Source organism: Aulonocara sp. 'chitande type north' Nkhata Bay, linkage group LG20, assembly GCF_057382095.1.
Source record: "Aulonocara sp. 'chitande type north' Nkhata Bay isolate Kocher_YH1m ecotype deep benthic linkage group LG20, A_spYH_male_GT1.1, whole genome shotgun sequence".
Lineage (NCBI taxonomy): Eukaryota > Metazoa > Chordata > Actinopteri > Cichliformes > Cichlidae > Aulonocara > Aulonocara sp. 'chitande type north' Nkhata Bay.
Genome location: NC_141363.1, coordinates 2,394,188 through 2,416,002, shown reverse-complemented (window position 1 = coordinate 2,416,002; position 21,815 = coordinate 2,394,188). Strand labels below are relative to the sequence as shown.

General features: G+C 42.4%; 1 protein-coding gene across 8 annotated transcripts in view; it reads left to right on the top strand.

Moving 5' to 3' along the window:
- The window catches only part of fmnl3 (formin-like 3), a 31,975-nt gene extending 10,251 nt beyond the window's left edge, over window positions 1–21,724 (top strand). Inside the window, exons 2-26 of one of the 8 annotated variants that reach the window (XM_086278909.1) lie at window positions 4,164–4,247; window positions 4,371–4,451; window positions 4,822–4,898; window positions 7,230–7,313; window positions 7,725–7,871; window positions 8,701–8,809; window positions 8,952–9,028; window positions 9,434–9,527; window positions 10,910–10,984; window positions 11,251–11,361; window positions 11,468–11,617; window positions 12,214–12,315; window positions 12,524–12,866; window positions 13,249–13,344; window positions 13,686–13,810; window positions 14,125–14,327; window positions 14,414–14,717; window positions 14,804–14,884; window positions 14,987–15,116; window positions 15,254–15,414; window positions 15,564–15,665; window positions 16,845–16,937; window positions 17,050–17,173; window positions 18,934–18,977; window positions 20,286–21,724. In XM_086278909.1, coding sequence (XP_086135035.1) covers window positions 4,164–4,247; window positions 4,371–4,451; window positions 4,822–4,898; window positions 7,230–7,313; window positions 7,725–7,871; window positions 8,701–8,809; window positions 8,952–9,028; window positions 9,434–9,527; window positions 10,910–10,984; window positions 11,251–11,361; window positions 11,468–11,617; window positions 12,214–12,315; window positions 12,524–12,866; window positions 13,249–13,344; window positions 13,686–13,810; window positions 14,125–14,327; window positions 14,414–14,717; window positions 14,804–14,884; window positions 14,987–15,116; window positions 15,254–15,414; window positions 15,564–15,665; window positions 16,845–16,937; window positions 17,050–17,173; window positions 18,934–18,971 — 2,991 coding nt within the window. In that variant the 3' untranslated portion in view covers window positions 18,972–18,977; window positions 20,286–21,724. Of the gene's footprint in view, window positions 1–4,163; window positions 4,248–4,370; window positions 4,452–4,821; window positions 4,899–7,229; window positions 7,314–7,724; window positions 7,872–8,700; window positions 8,810–8,951; window positions 9,029–9,433; window positions 9,528–10,909; window positions 10,985–11,250; window positions 11,362–11,467; window positions 11,618–12,213; window positions 12,316–12,523; window positions 12,867–13,248; window positions 13,345–13,685; window positions 13,811–14,124; window positions 14,328–14,413; window positions 14,718–14,803; window positions 14,885–14,986; window positions 15,117–15,253; window positions 15,415–15,563; window positions 15,666–16,844; window positions 16,938–17,049; window positions 18,416–18,933; window positions 18,987–20,285 lie in introns of those variants that run through there. The other 7 variants (XM_086278910.1, XM_086278906.1, XM_086278907.1 and 4 more) reach the window with 7 other exon arrangements.
- Window positions 21,725–21,815: the final 91 nt, after the last annotated feature.

Below are 21,815 nucleotides of genomic sequence, written 5' to 3'. Positions count from 1 at the left end.
AGACCCTACAGTACAGACAGAAAGGTAAAACTGTTTTTTAACAGGGAGAAACCTCCAGCAGAACCACAGTCAGGGAGGTGCAACCATCTGCCACGACTGGCTGGGGGGTGAAGGGAAAGAGAAGAGACAGAAGAGAAGCGAAAAGAAAAAAAAGAGCATAGGGAGACAGGACAAAACACAGACTAAGGGAAAGAGATGACAAAAATGTAATGACATGCTGCCATGATATATAAACATGTGGGGAGTGGAGAAGAAGTGTTCAGTCCATCACATCAAGTCTTGCAGCAGTCTGAACCTATAGCAGTGTAACTAAAGGATGGTTCAGGGCCACCTGGTCCAGCCTTAACTATAACCTTTATTAAAAATGAGGAAATTTTTGGGGCTAATCTCAAAACTAGAGAGGGTGTCTGTCTCCTGAATCCTGAAGAGCTGGTTCCACAGGACCGAGGCCTGATAGCTGAAGGCTTGGCCTCCCATTCTACTTTTAGAAACTCTAGGAACCACAAGTAAGCCTGAGAGCTGGCAGTCTTGCTCTCAAACTGCAGGGTTGCTAATTTAAATCCATATTATCAGACAACTCAAAAAAAAAAAAAAAGAGCAGTTTATCCTGCACCATGTTTTTAGCACCAGTGACTTACAGAGTAAATGTCTGTTGCGTACCTGGGAACAACTTATGAGCAGCATGTTGTCCTCTGCAAGAACAAACAAGTTGAGGAAATTCCACAAGCAGAGCTCTCCAATTAAAAATCTTTTAGTTTTGTGCACACTGGTGTGACGCGCTATCCCAACTGAAAGTGTGAGAGAAACTGAGAAAAGCTGTGGAGGAAACATCTTGTCCTGCTTTCAGACTGGTATCTCTGGGGACTTCTGGTGGGACTTGCAGGTCAATAACGTAACATCGGGCCGATTGTAAATCATTTGGATTAGGAAGCTGTCCAGCGTAGGGCAGGACGGAGTTGCCCTGGCGACTCTAATTTCTCAAAGGTCCATGGGCTCTTCAAAACATCCCCTCACTTGTGGGGGTCTGTGTGTGACTTGAGCGCTCTGCTTAGGACTTCCTGGACTCTTCTTAACCAGAAACATGACCCCATGAACTACTTTAACTGTTGACGCTTTAAAACCTCTGTCATCCTTTGTTAATGACGGAAATGCCTGTTTCAGAATTTATCCCCTCACGGCTGACCTCTGCTCTGCACCATCGAGTTTTCCGTCTTTATTTGTTCACTTTACAGTCATGTACACTAAAGAAAACCAAAAGAAATGTTTTAAAGACAGAACTTTTGCACATCTATGTTATGGTGTCTGCATTTCACTTTTTTTTTTTTACCATTTAACTGATTTAACCTCAGTAAATTAACAGTTTAATGCACTGAGATCAAAATGGCTGTGTTTGCAATCTCCACCCTTTGCTCACATTTGGGACCTAACGATTTGTCAGATAGCAGTGACAATAGAACTAGTTCATCTGGTTGTGAAGTGTATCGGTGTTGTGTTCAGCTGGATTTTGCTTTACACAGCACCAGAGGGCATACACTGACCCTGCCCACCAGCCATTGTTAGCGGTTTTCTGTGAGAGGAAAAAAGTTGGCTCAAATGTCAAAGGATGGGAATGGCACAGCACCGAATCAAAACAAAGCTCCACACTGAATCCTTTGTCATGCCAGTCTCAGGTCAAACAAGAAAGGCCATGCTGGAGGAGAGAATATGTGGGCAACGAGCGCCAAAACATTTTTGGCATAGCTGTAGTATTTTCCCTTTAAAACATTCCAGTGATTTCGAAATTATAAAAGGCTCCTGCCCCCTCTCCTTTAGCTTCTTTTAGCTTCTTCTAAACACAGGAAGCGAGCGATAATATCACTGTGGGAGAAAGTGAAATGAAATTAGCTAAATTGGGTTACTTGGCTCAAATTACCCAAATCTGGTCAGAAAGGAAACTTTCCCTCCGCCTTTTGCCCCTCTGTCGCTCACACTGCTATTTATTTATAGTACCCGAGGCTTCAGGTGACAGTTGAACATCATTAAACAGCAGTACGTGATGTGTCCTCATTGCTCAGAATAGCTTTTCGGTGAGTTGAGGGATTCTGGTCATTAATTTGTCTTTAGCGAAATATACTTTCTTTTTTTTAACTATAATCAATTATGTTCCTATTTTTATTTTTTCATTACTAAAAGGAGTATCTGTGCATACATCTGGTCTGCATGTTTTCCAGTAAATCAGAATTAAATTAGTACAAAAAGGAGACCCTGCTCTTAGCCTGTCTCTACTTTCATGTGCACTGACTGAGAAACCAAAGGCGGCTTTGGGGCCGGGGTACAACCCGAAGCGTGCGACCATAGAAAAGTCGTGACTATTTCGCTTAACTCTTTACCTTACCTTCACAGAAGAGTGTACGATAAAGGAAATTAGGGCTGCTGCTTATGATTGTGTTCGTCAATTATTCATTTGATAGCTATCCTGTCAATCATATGTGTTTATTTGTCTAAGAAAATCACAAAAACGTTCCAAAATAAGAAGCTAATGTTTGTCATCTCTACGATTATCAAAATAAATTTCAATTCATCCTCTGACCAGCAAATATAAATATATACAAATACGTATTTCTCTTGCCCCATGATGACCAGCTGTAGATTATTATTCAAAAATATACAACGGTTTTTAATCAGTGAACAGTGATAGGAGGCAATTTGGAACAACCGTCTTATTAAAAATTAAAAATTATTGATCTGTTTTTTGGAAAAACCCAAAAAGTTCAGACAAACCATTTATTAAAGACACGTGGAAGATCTATGACCTTCCTAAAGATGGTCTTGTAGGTAAATCTTGTCCCAGGAGAGGCAAAGGAGGAGAGAGCAGCTTGGGGGTCAGACATGAGAGAAGTTTACTACTATAAACTACTACTACAAACAGGACACATTCCTCTTGTAATTCTGAACATCTGGTACCCATGTTACTTCTTTTTTCTCTCCAGCGTGGGTATTTTGGGTTAGTCAAAATAAGCCATATGTGAAATCTTCACACTGCTTTCCACTCTGGTGATAGCCTGTTATAGCTCTGCCCTGCATTTTCTTAGTTTACCTTGTTTATAGCTATTCTTGGGCATCCACTGCCAGCTCAAAGTTGTTTCGCTTATTTTTGAATGTGTGCTGCAATCTGTGATCACAAAGCTGTGAACGTGTATAGAAATTATTAGCTCTTTATGGTCCTGGCAGGACCATATTTGCCTCCATATTTGGCGCTTGCAAGGACAAAATGATTCATGACGCTGTGATGGAGTGAGCAATGATTTGGAAAAGTCATTTTAATATATTCTCGTGCGATATTTCCACCACTTCTGGTGACTGAGTTGCTACCATAGAAACAAGTATGTGTTGTTTTCCACACTGGAACATGCCAGCGTGAACATCACATCTGGCCTGGTGGGATGGGTTAAAAAGGCAAGCTGTTGCATTTTAGACAGCAGTCTGAGTTATAGCTGCAGGTTAAAAGTCAAGCTGACGGGCCATTTGTGGCTGAGCTTTGGGATACTGTTGACACTGTTGGAAATGAGGGGTCTGAGTGCAAAAACAATCGCACATTTCTTCAAAGAGAATCAGTGAGGCAGTCGGTTTCAGTGACTAGTTTGCTCCTTATTGTTGCACTTCCTCCTATCTAAGATTTCCATGTCAACCTCTGTTTATAAGCATTTGTGTCATTGGAGGAAGTAATTAGTCAAACACTAGTTTCATTCAGCTTGCGTTATTTTTTTAAAGCAGTCATGAGGACATGAGATCCTAAATTTGTGCTTAGTTTCTAAATACAGATTACATAATATGGGGTTTAAATTGAGCCCAGAAAAACGGCTGCATCAGGTCATCTCGTGTGGCATTCAAGTGTTGCTGGTTTACATAACAAGTCTGATGACAGGTCCGGTAATAGGCCGGTACCCTGATAGCAGCATGTTGTGTTATGAAGAAATGTGCTGCCTGAACAATACTGAGACCAAAGAGTGAGAAGGAGATGCACGTCGTCTCCTTCAACAGGATGCCAAATGTCAACACAGGAAGTGAGGTCACGGTATAAGTCTTGAAAACGTTGTCATCAGTTTGCTGATGGCGCCAGAGACTCATAAAGACACTATGAATGAAACTAATGCTTACATTATTTGTTTTTTTCTGTTTCCCAGAACTCTATGAACCTGCCTCCAGACAAAGCCCGGCTCCTCAGACAGTATGACAATGAGAAGAAGTGGGACCTGATCTGCGACCAGGTGAATTTGTGAACTTTGTATCATTAATTAGTAAACCTGCTGTAAGACTACACACACCTGTCCACATTTTGGTGTGGCTGACTGCAGCAACTTACATCACGCCGCTCTTTTGTGTATCTTCAGGAGAGGTTTCAGGTGAAGAATCCTCCTCACACCTACATCCAGAAGCTTCGCGGGTACTTAGATCCTGGAGTAACACGAAAGGTGGGACCGTACAAAAATCATAAAGTAGAACCCGGCTGATTGATGCGTGTCAAAGTCTACTTACAGGTTACACACACAACTTCTGTGACAGCTCTGATGCACCTTCTCCTTATCTCTGCTTGAGGCATTATCAGCTGTTACCAGCTTAAAGTATCAGAAGTTCATTGGTCAGGTTGCAGGGTGTTTGACTTCTCTGGTTCTCCTTTATTCATCCTTTATTTTACAGTTCAGCCTGAAGATGAGGGCAACACTAAACCTGCTGAGTAGGATTATTGTTGTTTTTGAGGAACTGAAAAGTTCTCATGAAAACTGCCTAGAAAGCACAGCTTCAATGTAACCTGTAATAACCAGCATTCGTTGTGTCTTACAGAAGTTTCGCAGGCGTGTGCAGGAATCTACAAAAGTCCTGAGGGAACTGGAGATTTCACTGAGGACAAATCACATTGGGTAATCATGTCTTAGCTTCTATTTTTCTGGTGAATTATGCAGGTCTATTCATCTAAAGCTCAAGGAAACCACATTATTGTTTTGCCCGGTAAAGAATATTCTATTGTGTGTCCCTGCTGCTGCTGCTGCTGCTGCTGCAGGGACCCAGAGCTTTTTCTGGTGCCCAGATTCCCCCCTCCTATTGTTCCAACTGCCAAGCTCTGCAGCTCCACTTCATAGAGCTGGTGCTCATAATGCCCAGATGGTAGCCATTGTATGGCCTTGTCCACTCCCCCATAGAAGGCAGCAGGAAGCTTTGTTGTATGCCAGAGGGACAGGAAGCCCGGCTGACCATTGCTGAACCCAGTGAAAAGCACAAGAACAAACACAGGGATACATGTATGTTTACAGAAGTCTCGCATAGTAAAGCAAACCACATTTTTGCATTGCAGACTCAAAAGCAGTACATTTTCCTCCTCATCCATCACACACGTGGATGCTATTTTATCGATTCGTAGCCTTCAGTGTTGCAGACATGATCTACGTAATCCGTAGTCATGGAGGTGCTGCAGTGACTTGCCACTTAATCCGTGAACCAAAGTAAAACATACCTTCATTTTTTATGGACTTCATTGAGCCACGTGAATAACTCTTATACAATTTGCCTTCATCAATAAAGGACTTTTTCTTTTTCAATGCAGTTTCCAGAAAGGCTCACAGGCAAAGGAAAAGGAGATCTATTTTCAGAAGACTTTTGTGGGTGGGATTAAGTGTAACAGATGCCGGTTTATTGTGTGTCTGAATCCTCAGCCCTGTCTGGTGTGTTATTCCTGAGATTGCCAAGAAAATCTGAAATAGCAACTGGTTGGAGAGAAGTACAGGGAGGAAAGAGTGAGGGTTCACAGCAACGAGGGAGGGGGGCAGGAAGCTGATGATCAAGCCCACCTCCTCGTCCCCCCTCCTCCCTCCTGGACCCGGTCTAGTTGCTTTGTTCGCTTTCCTCTGCTCCTCTGCTCACCTCTCTTCCTTTTCCCTCTTCCTCCTTCCCTCCGCTGTCAGGGTCCTGATTGGTTTCCTGCCTAACTTGCCATTGGCTGACCAGCAATCTGTCATCACAGCCATCATTTCAAGACTATTTTAAGAACCTTTTACCTCATTCCATCTCCCCCTGGAGTTCCCTCAAAATGTGGGGAGGAGGTAAAGGGGTCTGTGGGGGAGGCAGACTAAATACTGTTGAGTGTCAGGGGTTCTTCCTGAGCCCAGCTCTCTTAGCCATATGCCCTCCACATTCTTTCTCTAGCTGCAATGGGAATTCCTTTGTTTGGAGAAAACTGGAGTGAGGAAAACTGAAGCCTTGCTCTGCTTTACTTTCCATGGAATTTTTTCCACTTTCTTTTAGAGCTATTGAAGAGCCGTCATCCCAAATAATTCTCATTTATTACAACTTTCGTCTCATTTTTTTGTAATTATGTTGCCTATAATAGTTACCGAAGTATCATTACCTGGATATATGGTAGATCTGTATAACTACAAATCAGTTGAACAAGTAGCATGATGTGTCCGAAAATTCAGCTGGATGTGAATGAAGCGGAATATGAAAGCTTAAATGCCTCTAAAAACTTCCAGCATTACTTAAATAACAACTATGAAAAGTTCAGCCAAAGTTGAACCAGTGTATGAATAATTTGTTTAAACCTGCCTGCTAGTCTATCCATGATTTACAATTACATTTAAAGCTACAATAAAGAGATCCACTAAAGAATAAATAGCAATAAGAAAAAGAAAGACAATATAAAGAATCTTCCTTTCACTTATGTAATTTATTAATTTATTAGAACAGTTGCTTAAAAACTCATTGATATTCGTTGCGGTTGAGAGAAGTACTGGGGCTCTACATCTAGTTACATTGTCACACAGCCTTTCCTTATATACATCTGTACACATCTGTTTTATCAGTTGCTATTGTGATTCCACGTCACACAGTACAGTGATAAATGTTCCCTCAGCATTTTAAAGTTCATTCTTCTGTCACGTGCTCTGCTAGCTGTCCTTATTTCAGTTATTATTTGTTCTTTTTATAAATTAAAAAAGAAAAGCAAAACAAAGCAAACCCAAAAGGACAAATAACTGGTATTACAATTGATCAGCAGAAAAGCCAAAACTAGACCTGAGTTGTTCTAAACCAGTTCTTTAAGTACAAAAGGATTTATGAGAAGGCTTCAGAATAAGAAGAATCCTAGTTTTCTTTATGTCTCTCTCTCTCTGTTAGTCGGTAACGGGCTGTCCGAAAGGATAAGGGTGTACTCTGGATCTGGCGCCCCGCTAACCTCTCTCTGCTTTCATGCGTCACAGGTGGGTCAGGGAGTTCCTCAATGATGAAAACAGAGGTCTTGATGTCCTTGTTGAATACCTCTCCTTTGCTCAGTGTGCAGTCATGTAAGTACACACACACACACACACACACACACACACACACACACACACACACACACACACACACACCTCTTGACCAAACCTTTCCTTAGGAACTGGGTTGGGCTGTGAATCCAGCTGCTGAGTCTTTTAGAGCCTGTGATATTAGTACATTGCATTCATTGGATGTATTTCCTGTGTCTTGTTGCATACTTTGTAACGTGAATGCATTTCTGGACGGATGCTACCTGGTTGAGTGCTGAGCTATACTTTGGGACAGAATCTGTGTGCTGAGCTTTATCGTGCAGCTTGATGACAGTTCTTGTGATAATGCCTGGCTCTCTACTAAGCTGCCTTGCAAACCTAACCTCCCCCATGCCTCTCATCTACACCCCTGTGCCTCTGTGTTGGCTTCTCTGTTTGTCTATGGCCCAGGTTGGATTTTGAGGGGCTGGAAAATTGGGAGGATAGCTTCTTGGACAAGTCTAAATCTTGGAGCAGGTCCATAGAGGATCTGCACCATACGAACGCCCAACCCTTCTGCAACACTCTGGTGCGCTCTGCCCGCCAGTCTGTTCTTCGGTACGTATTGCTAAGCAAGCTTCCCGCTATTAGCTTCCTCTGTTACTGCCTTGCTCTGCTAACCTTGAATGCTATATTTGCATGCAAGCCCATTGTCTTAGTACTGGTTTGTTAAAAAGTCTCTGACCTTTAGTGCTATCTGTCTCTTTGTTAACCGTTCTCCTTCATCTGCCCAGATGTGCATCTGCACTGTCCACAGATGAGATCCAGCTGTGAGCAGCAACATATGTTGGACAGTTGTGATTCTCCTCTTCACCACTGTAGAGACATGACTTAAAGACAGATAGGGTGTAAAGTCTGATCGGAAAAACAGATATTATATAAGGGTGCACAAAAATAGTCCACAAGGACAGACTCTAGACTTATAAATATTATATAAATATATTGTCAGATAAATTACTACTGAACTGTTATTGGTAGAAGGTATAAAAAGTTTTTCCGCCCACATTTGTAACAAAGTATGGAAAAAAAAACATATTCTTGATGTATGGTTATCCCGATCATAAACCTTACCAGAACAGTTACCATGAAATGACTGTGCAATACAGTTACATAATAGCAGTCTGTGAACAGAATTCGGTCTGTTAACAGCAACAAGGAAACCAGGCATTTCCCATAATGCATCTGTAACCTCAAAAGCCATCTAAGTTTTTTTCTGTCAGACCTCATTCTCTGTAATTTTCTCTTTCTGTCTCTCGCTGCGACACACTTAAAACAAAAATCATAGAAAATAGTAGATACACTTCAGAGCTCTGTTTGACTAACAGAATAGAAGCCAGAACATGAATTTCATTGCTGAATTTGCTTTAATGTGCTGAATCTGTTGCAGCTACGGCTCAGTCGCGAATAGCAAAACCATCAAGAACTCCCGCCTCGTGAGTCAAAAGGATGATGTGCATGTGTGCATCATGTGCCTGAGAGCAATCATGAACTACCAGGTACCAGGAACCACCTACGACCCACAATCAGATATGTCTCATAAACTTGGAGCATGATATGCTTCCTGTGCAGTCAAGTGCTGAACCTTTATGCAGGTTTTCTGACCACATCCTCTCTGTCTCTCTGTCTCTCTCCATGCAGTACGGTTTCAATATGGTCATGTCTCATGCACATGCAGTCAATGAAATTGCTCTCAGCTTGAACAATAAGAACCCACGGTAAGAACTCAGGACCCCTCCTCCATAAAAGCAGAGCCGGGCCAAACAAAAGGGGAAACCCTGCAGCCAATTCATACGATATGCTTCTCCGTGGGCCTCTGCTTCTCTCTGAAGTCGAGGATCAGAGGTGTATACACGGGTCGTTAAGGGAATGTTTTCTAAAGGGAGATTTGTGGTAAACCACTGAGACTGATTACTTCATAATAAAGTCTATGAGGGTAAACACGTAAAAACCATGGAAACACCCACCAAAGCTTCAGACATTAATGCAGATTATGACTTTTGAGCCCTGTATGTTAATATCTACACCAATTTTGAGGATGCTTGAATTTTGTGATAGAACATATAAAACTGTACTTTTTAAAAAAATGTAGCTGTATTGATGAAAGTTTGGTGCATTTTCAGGACAAAAGCTTTGGTCCTTGAGCTGCTGGCTGCTGTTTGTCTTGTCCGAGGAGGTCATGAGATCATCCTTTCAGCATTTGACAACTTCAAAGAGGTGCCTATTGCAACTTTTTAATGAATTTTTAACAAGCTCTCAAGTTGTTATGTTCAGGATTAAGTTGTAACATATCGCTGGCCTAGCTATGTCTGAATATACTAATCAAAATTTAAGTAACATCAATATAATTGCCCTAATTTCCCACATCACTGGCGTGCATAAAGGCATAAAGGTCAAGTGTAGCGGGCCGAAAACTGAGAAGCTCTGAGAGATTTTATCTATCTGAGGTTGCAAGCAAAGCTCTATGGTGGCGTGTCTGAGATTATTGGACTCATTAAGACATCAGATGTTAAGTAACCATGAACAATAATCAGAGGATCACTTCCCAGTGGGAGCCAGTGAACCAGAAAGATTTGCTTAGCCTTTTTGCTTTTTGCTCGTACAGTCACCTAAACTCCGGAACCAGACAAAATGCCTTACAGTCCAAAGCCTCAGCGAGACCCAAGAGCTAATCAACTCTCTAGTGGAAACAACATAGTACTGCTGTTTTTCCAAAATGATGCATTAACACAAAGTGACAGGTGTCTGAGATCTCACAGGGAGAAGGTCACGTTTGCTATTCATTCTATGTTTTTATTCATTTCATTTATTCAACCTTTATTTAACCAGGAATTCTCTTGAGATTAACATCTCTTTGTCAAGGTGGACCTGGCCAAGATCGATAGCAGTTGCTGTTCATTTGCAGAAGTCTTTATGAGAGCTCTGAACTCTCCCAAGAAAAAAAAGCATTCAGCTGTAATGTGCTCTGACTGTTATTCTATGACTGAGGTGCCAAATAAGAGAATGCTGTTCTATAAAGCTCAGAGAAAAATCATACCAGCTGTACTGGTCGTCAAATTTTAGATCCACAGCTACAGTGTTTGTGTGCAAGGAAAAGGATTTTTATTTCATCAACTTAAGAAACAACGTAAGTCAAACACTGAGATTATGTTGTTTGCAAGTAGAAAAACAGAATAAAAGAAATAGTTGATTTACCCTGATTATGCTTTTGTTGATAGAGCTGTAACACATCAGTGAAAGCAGCAGTTTATCAGATATTTGTTATGTCCACAGCACAACATTATGAAGCCATTGGCTTCATTGATTTTGCTGCATACTTCATGAACACCTCAGCATTGTGGTTTGCTCCAAAGGCATGATTTTTTTTCTTAATTAATAAATAAATAATTTGTAAAGTGCCATGGACAAAAAAAAACATGTAGTATGGTTGATTTTAGGTGATAAATATAGGTAATATTTCCCTAAGGTACCACTTTGACATTCAATAAAAACGTCCTTTCTCGGGTCTCTTATTTTTTGTCTACATCGGACAAAGTTTTTGTTCTACTTTGTAAACCAGAGAAAAAAATCTTTATTTTGCTTCACCTGGTGTGTTTCAGGTTTGCAAAGAGAAGCATCGCTTCGAGAGACTGATGGATTACTTCCGCAGTGAAGAGGGAAACATTGACTTCATGGTAAGACAAGCGTTTAGTTACATACAGATGTGTCTTTTTTGTGTGAGAGTACATCCATCAGTACAAATAAAAATGTCTGGCTCAAATGCCAAAGGTATTTTTTATTATTATCTGTATAAAGGAAAACACACTTTTATACAAGGTGCAAATGCAAAATCCAGTGGACTATATGTCAGTTTTAAGATAAAATATCCTGATACAGATTATACGTATCAAGTATATAAAGAATATTAATGAGCTGGTGTCTGTTTGCATTTGTTCTCCAGGTTGCTTGCATGCAGTTCATCAACATTGTGGTCCACTCAGTTGAAGACATGAACTTCAGAGTGCATCTGCAGTATGAATTCACCAAACTGGGACTAGATGACTTCCTGGAGGTAAAGAAATAATGTTGTGCTTAAACTGGGCCAATCGCTCTCATTGTCCACGTGGAGACTATTCGCGGAGTGTCACTAATGTTGAATTTATTCTCTCTCGTGCCAGAAATCTAAACACACGGAGAGCGACAAGCTGTCGGTTCAGATCCAGGCTTACCTTGATAACGTATTTGATGTGGGTGGCCTGCTAGAAGATGCCGAAACCAAGAATGCAGCGCTGGAGAAGGTGGAGGAACTGGAGGAGCACCTGTCCCACGTAAGTGCACCACCCAGTCTGGACCACCAACACTGCTCTCTATACACATTTATGAGATTGTTGTGGTTCACCAGCTATGTACTTAAGTTGGCTGTTTCTACATGGCAATTAGAAATCTACTCGGTGTTTGCACTTCACAAGTGGTTCAGGATAATAATTGGGTGGGGAATGCTGGAAAATGGAGTGCGTGAAACAATCTTATTATTGTTCTCGTGTTGGCTCGGTCTTTCTGGGCTATTGCCTTTGTATCCCACGCTGCTTTGCAAAGACCTTCTTCACATGGAAAGGTCGTAGGCAGCCCCTGACATCATTCTTGGAATTTGAAAACAAACTCTGCTGTCAGAGGTCAGAAATGATGGGGGAGGAAGAGGGTGAAGATTCTCTCTGAATTCCTTAGCAAAGATGTGTAATGTAAAATCAAAACTGAGAGCTGTGTCATGTTATTGCTGCATCATGCTGCTCGCTGTATCTTATTTCTTCGTGATGATGCAGTGTATGGGGAGGAGGGATGGGGAAGTGGAGCTGGGAAAGATGCCCACTGTGTGGATCAATTCTTTCCTTCTCTCATCTCAGTGTTGCTCCATCTTCTCTTCTAGGTGACTGAGAAGCTTCTGGAGGTTGAGAATGAAACAATGATGAAAGTAGCCGATCTGGAGAAGCTGCTCATTCAGAAAGATAAGGAGCTGAACGTAATACGGGTAAGCCACAGTCCTATCGACGTGATATTTCTTGCTCTCCTCGCATCATAAAGGCTTCAGATTCCGTGCCTGTTAGCAGAGATCAGGTTCATATGCTTGTGGCTAAATTGCTGTATTAGCAAATTAGGTCACAAAGAGACAGGATGTTTGTTTAGCTTGTGGAGTCACTGTGCATTATGCTCTTTATCACCCCCTGGTGACTGCTCAGGAGACATACGAGTCAACCAGCACTCAGGTTAACACCCTGAGGAGGATGATCAAGGAGAAGGATGCTGCATTTCAGAGGCACTTCAACATTGAGAAGCGTCTGCTGGAGCTCGAACAGCAGGGCACCATCCGCTTGCACAAGAAACCTGATGGAGACATCGCCATCGAGCCGCTGGGCGTCGGCAGTGCCGGGATACCCTTGGGAAACATCGGAAAGCTGTCTTTGGGTTCAACGGCAGGGCTGACAGAACTAGGAGGACCCGACACAAGTTTACCACCAGCCAGCGAAGCACCTCCGCCTCCACCGCCTCCTCCCCCTCCCCCTCCCCTGCCATCTGCTTCAGGTGATGACAACACTGTGACTCGCAGTCTAGTGATTCATGTATATGTATGTGAAAGTTGACTTTCTCATCTGTGGACCCTCAGAGCAGATTTATTTTCAGTTCCCTATATTTGTTCATTCGTGCCAAACCAAGTGATGGGTCACAGCAGTGTTCTTCTAAGCCAGACAGGAAAGGGAAACATAAGGCTGGTTTCCTTTGTCTCCGGAAAGGCCGCACTGACTGTTGGAGCACTTTCCAGCCTTTTATCCAAACTAGACTTTATCAGGTTTCACTAACTTTAAAAATCCGTTTTCAGCGATTGTCAGGCCGAGGTGGCAGCTCACGTAGAACACGAAGCTGTTGCTAAACATGCAATAAAAATACTCTTCTGCATTAATTACAGGACACACTGCGCCAGTCCCACCACCACCACCTCCTCCCCTTGCTCCTCCTCTGCCAGAAGCTTCCCCCTCTGTCATCTTGAGCGTAGGTCTGTCAGGTGAGCGTGCACACAAAATTAAACTTGGTTGTCTTTGCCTTCGATTTTGATGTTCAAGGTTGACTAGATCAGAGGATTGTGGGTGGCAGGAGGTAGAGTGGATTACTAATCTGAAGGTCGGTAGGTTGATCCCTGGCTCCTCTAGTCTGTGCGCTGAAGTGTCCAGAACTCTAAGATGCATCCGTCGGAGTATAAGTGTGTGAGCGATAGGCGAAAATCACTTAGCCATAGAAAAAGATGGTTGTATGAATGTGTGTGAGTGGCTGAATAAAGCTTCGCGTTGAAAAGTGGTATATAAGTACCGTTCATTCTGAATTCAACGAACACTTTCTTCACCACAGCTATCAGGATCAAGAAGCCTATAAAGACCAAGTTCCGCTTGCCTGTGTTTAACTGGACGGCCTTGAAGCCCAATCAGATCAATGGCACAGTCTTCAACGAGATCGATGATGAACGTGTGCTAGAGGTAAATCAAGAAGATAAAACCTCTTTCATGTTAAGATGTAGGTCTTGGTTAATATGTGTCAAATTTGAATTTATGGTAAATTAGTATTAATCTCAGTAAAACTTTTCCATAGTCAAAAGCTCAGGTTTCTCTAGTCTCTTCCAGTTGAGTTCAAACCTTAATAAGAGGAAAAAGTAAAGCAAAACTAAACTTAAATGATAAGAGCAGTGTGTCGCGAAATAACCAGCTTCATACCAACACCATAACACTTATGTGTTCAGGACTTTTAACATCAATTTAGAGCAAGTAAAAGTTGAGTTGTTATTCACATGCAGGAGCTGGAGCTGGAGAGGTTTGAGGAGCTATTTAAGACGAGAGCCCAGGGTCCAGTTGTGGATCTTTCCTGCACAAAGAGCAAAGTAGCCAATAAGGTGGCAAACAAAGTCACACTTCTGGACGCCAATCGCTCCAAGAACTTAGCCATCACACTGCGAAAGGCTAACAAGACAACAGAAGAGATCTGCAAAGCCATAGAGAAGTATGCACCTGTCTTTTACGTAAACTTTACATACTTACATAATTTTCTGTGGAACAAGTTACAGGTAACGTGTTATCTTCACTCAGGTTTGACCTCAAGGCCTTACCTGTCGACTTTGTGGAGTGCCTGATGCGTTTCCTGCCCACCGAGGCAGAAGTGAAGGTGATGCGTCAGTACGAGCGCGAGCGGCGTCCGCTGGATCAGTTAGCAGAGGAGGATCGCTTCATGTTGTTATTCAGCAAGATCGAGAGGCTGACGCAGAGAATGAACATTATCACCTTTGTTGGAAACTTTGCCGACAACGTGAGCATGCTCACGCCACAGCTCAACGCCATCATTGCTGCTTCTGGCTCAATCAAGTCGGCACCAAAGCTCAAGAGGATGCTTGAAGTGAGATGTGTTTGTTGACTTTCACAGCAGCAGCGTTTGTATTTTTTAATGCATATATTCACTCGGTGCTTTTGGTTTACTCGTAGATCATCTTAGCCCTAGGAAACTACATGAACAGCAGCAAACGAGGCTGCGTTTATGGTTTCAAATTACAAAGCCTTGATCTGGTGAGTAATCAGTAGTGACGTTTACTGGAATTCCAGTCAGCACAAAAGTGTGCTGCAGAGTTTATTATTAAATTGCTTTTCCTAACAATGTTTTTTACACAGCTTCTGGACACTAAGTCTACAGACAGAAAGATGACATTGCTCCACTACATAGCTCTTATTGTGAAAGAGAAGTACCCTGAACTGACCAACTTCTACAATGAATTGCACTTTGTGGACAAAGCTGCAGCAGGTGAGCATGCACCAAATATTAAACTCTGTCAGCAACCTCGTGGAGATGCAGTATTTTCACAGAAAGGTCAGGTGTTAACATCTGGATAAAACGCTACGTAATATACTTAAAATATGCTCTGATGTCTGCGTGCAAAGTGTCTCTGGAAAACGTCTTGCTGGATGTTCGAGAGCTGGGGAAAGGCATGGACCTCATCCGGAGAGAGTGCAGTCTCCACGACCACTCAGTCCTGAAAGGTTTTGTCCAGGCTAGTGACTCACAGCTGGACAAGCTACAGAAGGACGCCAAGATGGCAGAGGTATCCGACAGCGTCTTCACCTCCAAAACCTCAAATTATCCGCTGGAACAAATGAAAATGAAACCTTTTTCGTTCATTCATCTCACTGACATCTGATGCGCAGCCACTAACTCGACAGTGTTTACAAACATTCTCTTTCCCAATTCCAGGAAGCCTTTAACAGTGTGGTGAGCTACTTTGGAGAAAGTGCCAAGACGGCTCCACCCTCCGTGTTCTTCCCTGTGTTTGTGCGCTTCATCAAGGCGTACAAGGTGAGGACGCCAAGCAGAAGCTACATCTCTGTAGCTTTCCTCACTTCCTCAGCTGGTCATTTGGGAAGTTCCCTGGTTTGCTGTCAGCCTTGCTGAGAGCAGAGCGGGGCAGAGCTTTGGCTGCTTTTGTGGCACAGGACGTGGCGTATACTCCCAGGCCAAATAACAGGAAAGGCCAGCTGGGTCTGACTTTAGAAGCTGCAGCTGTGGTGTTTAGACTCGTCCCCCCCCCTTTACCTCCGGACTGCCTCGCCCTGCCCCAACACACAGCACGCATCCTGAGATTGTTCTCCATCTAGATTTATGGGATCTGCTCAAGGAAATGTGCAACACAAGGATTTCATGTGTCTGTTTGAGTGTGCGCATGTGCTCTAAAGGAACTGTTTAACAAACACTTGTTGCCTCGAGTAATAGAATATAGTTTTCTACAGTTTTTAAGGCCTCTTATTGTCAGACATAGAAGCTTTAATTTAACTTAAGTGAGAGCCAAAATAAACAGAACAGCCAGGAGTTGCCGTAAAGCCACAATACTAAACAAACTAACGAGAAAGAGAAGGTTACAATTTCAAGCCCAAACTTCAAATTAACACGAGAAAAACTGGAAGAAAATGGGCTGAAAATGTTCTGTGTCCCGTAGAGCTTACTGTCAGTCAGTTAAAGACGTTAAAGAAGAAAGAGTATCTTTAAATAATTTGTTGCTAACTGTGAAATCACCTGCTTTTTCTTAGTGGCCTAGGAACAAGTTATCGCTGATATTCTTTGTGTTCTTGGAGAGAAACTATTGTTTCTGTCATCCACAGCAAATCAGCTCAGATTATCTGGTTTAAAAAAAAACAAAACGAAACACATTGTCAGATTTTGTTCATTTTGATTCAAGTCAGGGAAGCTGTTGCCTTGTTTTTAATATTTCTGCCCAGCTTGGCTGATTTATAATTATCTAAAGTGTCATATTCACCATACTTATTGATCCCTTTGTTTATCTTTCTCCGTATGTCAAACTGTTCATTTAAGCGCGTGCGTGGTCCTGGTCATGTTTAGTAAAGCGTGGCTTTCCTGTTTATGCCCAGCTTTTCAACTGTTTTTTCTTTGCTTCACATGGCCACACAAAAGCACGTTGTTGGATTTATTTCCACTGAAGTTTCTTGTCACAGATGTGTCATCTATTTCTCTTCTCAACAGGATGCAGTGGAAGAAAATGAACAGAGGAAAAAGCAAGAGGAAGCAATGAGAGAAAAGTTACTGGCTCAGGAGGCGAAGCAGCATGACCCTAAGGTGCAGCCCCGCTGGATGAACTCTATCACGTATTTACTCAGTGCTAAATAAAGCTTTTTCGTAGGCCAAGAATCACAGTGAAAACGAACAAATATCCTTTCCACTGGTTCAGGTTCAGGCCCAGAAGAAGAGGCACCAGCAGCAGGAGCTGATCGCAGAGCTGCGCAGGCGGCAAGCCAAAGACCACCGGCCTGTGTACGAGGGCAAGGATGGCACTATTGAAGACATTATCACAGGTGGGCCAGACAGGACTGTTAAAAGAACCCATGTGCGTGCCAGCAGCCCCGGTGTTCCCAGGCTGAGGATGACTGTGGTCATCGACTGCTCAGCTCCTTTGAAGTGCACCTTGTGCTACGTGCTTCAGACACCAGCACATCTGGAGCACAGCAAATAGCAAGCGTTGTTCCATGCCATGCTGTCTAGTCTGTTAGGGGAAATGCTGCTGGGTATCAAAGTGTGTGTTTTCAGAAAGGCCGGGTCTCAAGAAGTAAATTGAGGTACTAATAATTAGGATCCACGACAGCCTCAAGCAGCTGTTCCTGGAGGGATCATGTTTTTGGCTTTCTATACCTCCATACCTCTTTAATGTCCTCTAATCTGGCACAAAAAAGTCACTTGTACTATAATTTCAAAGATCGCCGTGACCTCATAACAAAATTTTTGCTCAAAACTAAAGTCTAACTATGACAAAATTGGAGGAAAAATGATAAAATGATGACATGTTGTATCCAAAAGATCAAAAGGTTAACTTAGCTGTGATTGAGCAACATTATAATGTTGGGCTAACATACTTTTTTGCCCACTGTTTGAATGTCGTAAGACAGAAGTGGAGATTGGGAGGTAGGTAGGTGCCTGTCTTCACTGCTCGTACTATACCAGTCTGGACAGACATGGATATAAACTGCACACGAGCAGAATAGCAGAATATTCTGTTTGCAAAGAGCGGACAGTGATTGGGCAGTGTGCAATTTCGTTTCCTACATTAAATTTTTGGAGATGCCAAAGTTAAATCATCTTGCAACACACCTACGTATTTTAAGCCTTTATTGGGAGAAAACCCTGCATCTACAGCCTCAGCGTAGCACATAACCTAACTGATGTTTTTGTGATGATCATTAATAACTGTCTAAAGTGTAAATAATATGAATGTTGCTTCATTATACTTTAGTGTTAATAATAGGAATAATTGTGTGTCACTACTATCAGAGCTCTAACTGTGTTTTATCCAGTGGACGGCTTTCAGGACATGTCCTTAACCTTATTAAGAACGTTAGGCTTTCACAAGGTTTGCCCCTCCCCCTTAGGGCAGTGTTTCAGGTGTGACATGTTTTCTCTTCCTCCGCCTCCTCCCCCCAGTACTGAAGAGCGTGCCCTTCACGGCCCGCACTGCTAAACGCGGCTCACGTTTCTTCTGTGAAGCCAACCTCTGTGACGACGCCAACTGCTAGCCCTTCCCCTTTAATGCCAAGGTTGACCAGGTTTCTCTCATACGCATTTTGAACCCCCCACCCTCCCTCGCAACCCACTACCACTACCTCCATGTGCATGCAGCATGATTTCTGTCATCCCACCCCACCCTCAACTATGACTACTGATGACTAACTCGGGCCGTCACTGGTTGTTTGTGTTGAGAAGACTCCTATCAGGTGTCTGGTGATAGGAGTCAGCCAAACCTCTTTGCCTGGAGCTGAGAAAGTTGCATTGAGTGTCAATATGTTTGTGTGTAAAATATGTTGACACGCTTGCAGTACAGTCCTGACTGTGATCACGTGTAGGACATCATGCATGACACAGTAGGCTTTTGCGTTATTATGCCATATTTCTTTCAAATTATCCGATACCAACGGACTGAATCTAAAGAGGTTTGGCTAGCAGACTGTTTTATTTTATCAGCACTGCCTTGTTCCATGAGACTAACTTGTTTGGTGTTGGTTTTTCCGGCTAACATGTGACTCTTCTTTCCTCAACCACCACTGTTTATTCTGCCCCCCTCCAGCTGAAAAGAAGATTAATGACAGTATTTCCCACTCCTAGGAGAGGGTAAGAAAGGTAGCCTGGCTGAAAGCCGGCCTGCTTGGCCCTCCAGCTCCTGTGTGCTGCTACAGTGATGTCAGCTGCTTCAGCTAGTGCTTCAGTTGCAAGCAAAGAAACACACACACACACACACACACACACACACACACACACACACACACACACACACACACACACACACACACACACAAGTTTTAGAACACTATAAAATTTGCTAGCAAACAACACAAAGTTGAACTTGTAAAAAGAAGAAGTCAGCATAGTATTAAAAAGAAACAACTTACCTGCTTTTAAAACAGCCATTAAAATATGAACTCAGGTGTTTAAGTGTCTACAAAGCCCACCTCAGAAGCAACACCAGTGGCATTTTTCTTTTAGTATTAATGTCAAATTTATTCCTTAGAAATGAGTATCATCCTCACCCCTTCCTGTTACGTGTTGCATGTTGTCCATTGTTTATTTACCTCTCACCTGTCGGCAGCGTCCGCCATGTTTGTCTGTGCTAAATGTCATCTGCGGTGTGCTCAACAGCTATTTGGTCAACAGGCTCTAGAAGAAAACAGAATCAAACTTACGTGAACACAGTCTGTATCCACACTTTTGTTTCCTCTGTGACAGCCATCCTGTTTGGTAATCTGCAAACTCAAGAGCTTGTTGACCACTGTATCGTAACCAGAGTGGTTACTTTGTAACGTCCTCATTGTTTAGTGTTACTGATTTGCCAAAATCACCGTGTCAAAGCCTTGAATTTCTCCGTTTTGAAGCACAACTTCTAGCAGTTGAAATACAAGGCTATGGGAATGTGGCATTCCTGCCACATTTGCTAATTTTTTAGCTCTTATGGACAATTTCAGCTTTAACCCAAAGTTTTAACTGCACAAGTGTTTCCAGATTTTCTGGATTTGAAAATTATAACAATAAACACTCAGTTGTCAGTTTATTAGGGAGCTCAAACTAATGCAGACTAACAACAGTCCTGCAATAAAGGCAACTTTTCATAGTTTCATCTTCATTGTAAAAAAGAGGAAATATGGTTTGTGGTGCTGTTTTCATGTACTGCATTATACAGTAAGGTGTTCCTATTTGCTTTTCTTTTTTTAGCTTAACCTCATTTACAGAAATGAGGGAACAACTGATATAAATTAGGTGTACCTAATAAAGTGAGAACTGAGTGTACATCCTCTGCTCTTCTTGCTTAAAAACACTCTTAAGAAATTGAGATGTAAACAGAAGCAAATGTCCAGATTGACCTCTTGGTCGTCTAACATGTGTGTCCCCCTGTCTCTCACCCCCCCTCTCCATGCCTACTCACAGATCTCCGAAACCAGCCTTTCCTGCGAGCGGACGCGTTGATCCGGAGCGGTTGGAAGAGACCCTAAACCACTTATTCGTCACTTATAGTCCCCTCCCTATTGTAACCCTTCCCTTTGTCCCAGTGGCGCATCTCAACCCTGAGGCTGCAGATCACAAAGACTGAAAAGCGAGGACAGGACAAAGCCCTTGTTTTAGCCCGGTAATTTATTTATTTATGGATGCCCTTTTACAACCACTTTAAATGAGCAGGCATGATTACAGAAGCACAACGCGCTACTACTCCTTCGTCACCGCGAGCAGAAGGCTTTCCCTGCTCTGTCGGCACTGACCTTTGGGAGGATGACCAGAGCACAGGTGAGGCCATCTGAGGACTGGAGGAGGAATTGTGCTTTCACTAACAAGTGCCTGCTAGCATGTGGATCTTAATGTGGACATTCCTAAAACCCATTAATATCCGAAGGTTACGCAGTCATAGCAGGATTTAAACTGGGAGGCAGCCAAGATAAATTGCCGACTCTTCTGCTGCTGCTGGGACGCCTGCCTTTAAGACACCTGCAAAAGCCTCCTGCAAATAACAGAGGAGGTGCGATGTTATAACAGACATTCGTGGACTGTTTCGCAGCGTTACGCCAAGTCTTCGAGACGCCTTCAATCAGACTTAATATTGTTTATTTTGATTGTATCTGGGAGCAAAGACCATCACTGTACTGGTTCTTCTTGTCAAGCTAGACAAACCAAATTACGCCAAAGTTTGATGTTCCGCTTAAGAAGTGCCTTTTTGTGTTATTTCTCGTCAGTCAGCCATAATTTGTTTATTTTACATCTTTCATTTGGTAAAGATTGTATTTTTTACCGCCTTGTAATATAACATTAGCCTTATAATCCTGACAACAATATGCAAGTTGAAGGCACAAAAAAAGCTTAAAGGTATGTTAGTTCCTTTTTACCTCTAGTACATCAGAACAGCTGACACGAGAGTCCCCAGAGTTTTGTGCCTTGACCAAGTGGTGGTTAAAAACAGAATATTACGTGCCTTGATAACACTTCCTGTCACACCGTGTGTGACAGTTAGGAGGTGACAGACGCATGAAGGAGACTCCAGGTGGACTACTGTTTCAAAGGCACACTTGCTGTTTGGTTAGCCTGCTCTAAATGTATTATTAACAGATGAAGGATGAAGTGCATTTAAAGCTTCTTTTTCTTATCCGTTTTAAACAGATTATTCCTCCTAACAGCTTTAGAGACTTGCATGACATTGGCACAAAGGGAGCAATACATCTTAACACTACTTAAATTTGGCTCAAGATTGTATAAAACACTATTCTTGTGTGTACTGAAATCAAAAGAAACATACTTTTTTTTTTAAGAAAAAGCTATTCTTGGGATTGTCTGTTGACTGAAAGACAACACTTCCTGTTTAATAAATATGATGATTTATGTAACAAGACCAAAGACTTTCATTACAATTCAGAAGCCTTTCCAGATTAAGCAACATCCAAACAAGTGCTTTCTACATGTTTGTGTTTTATT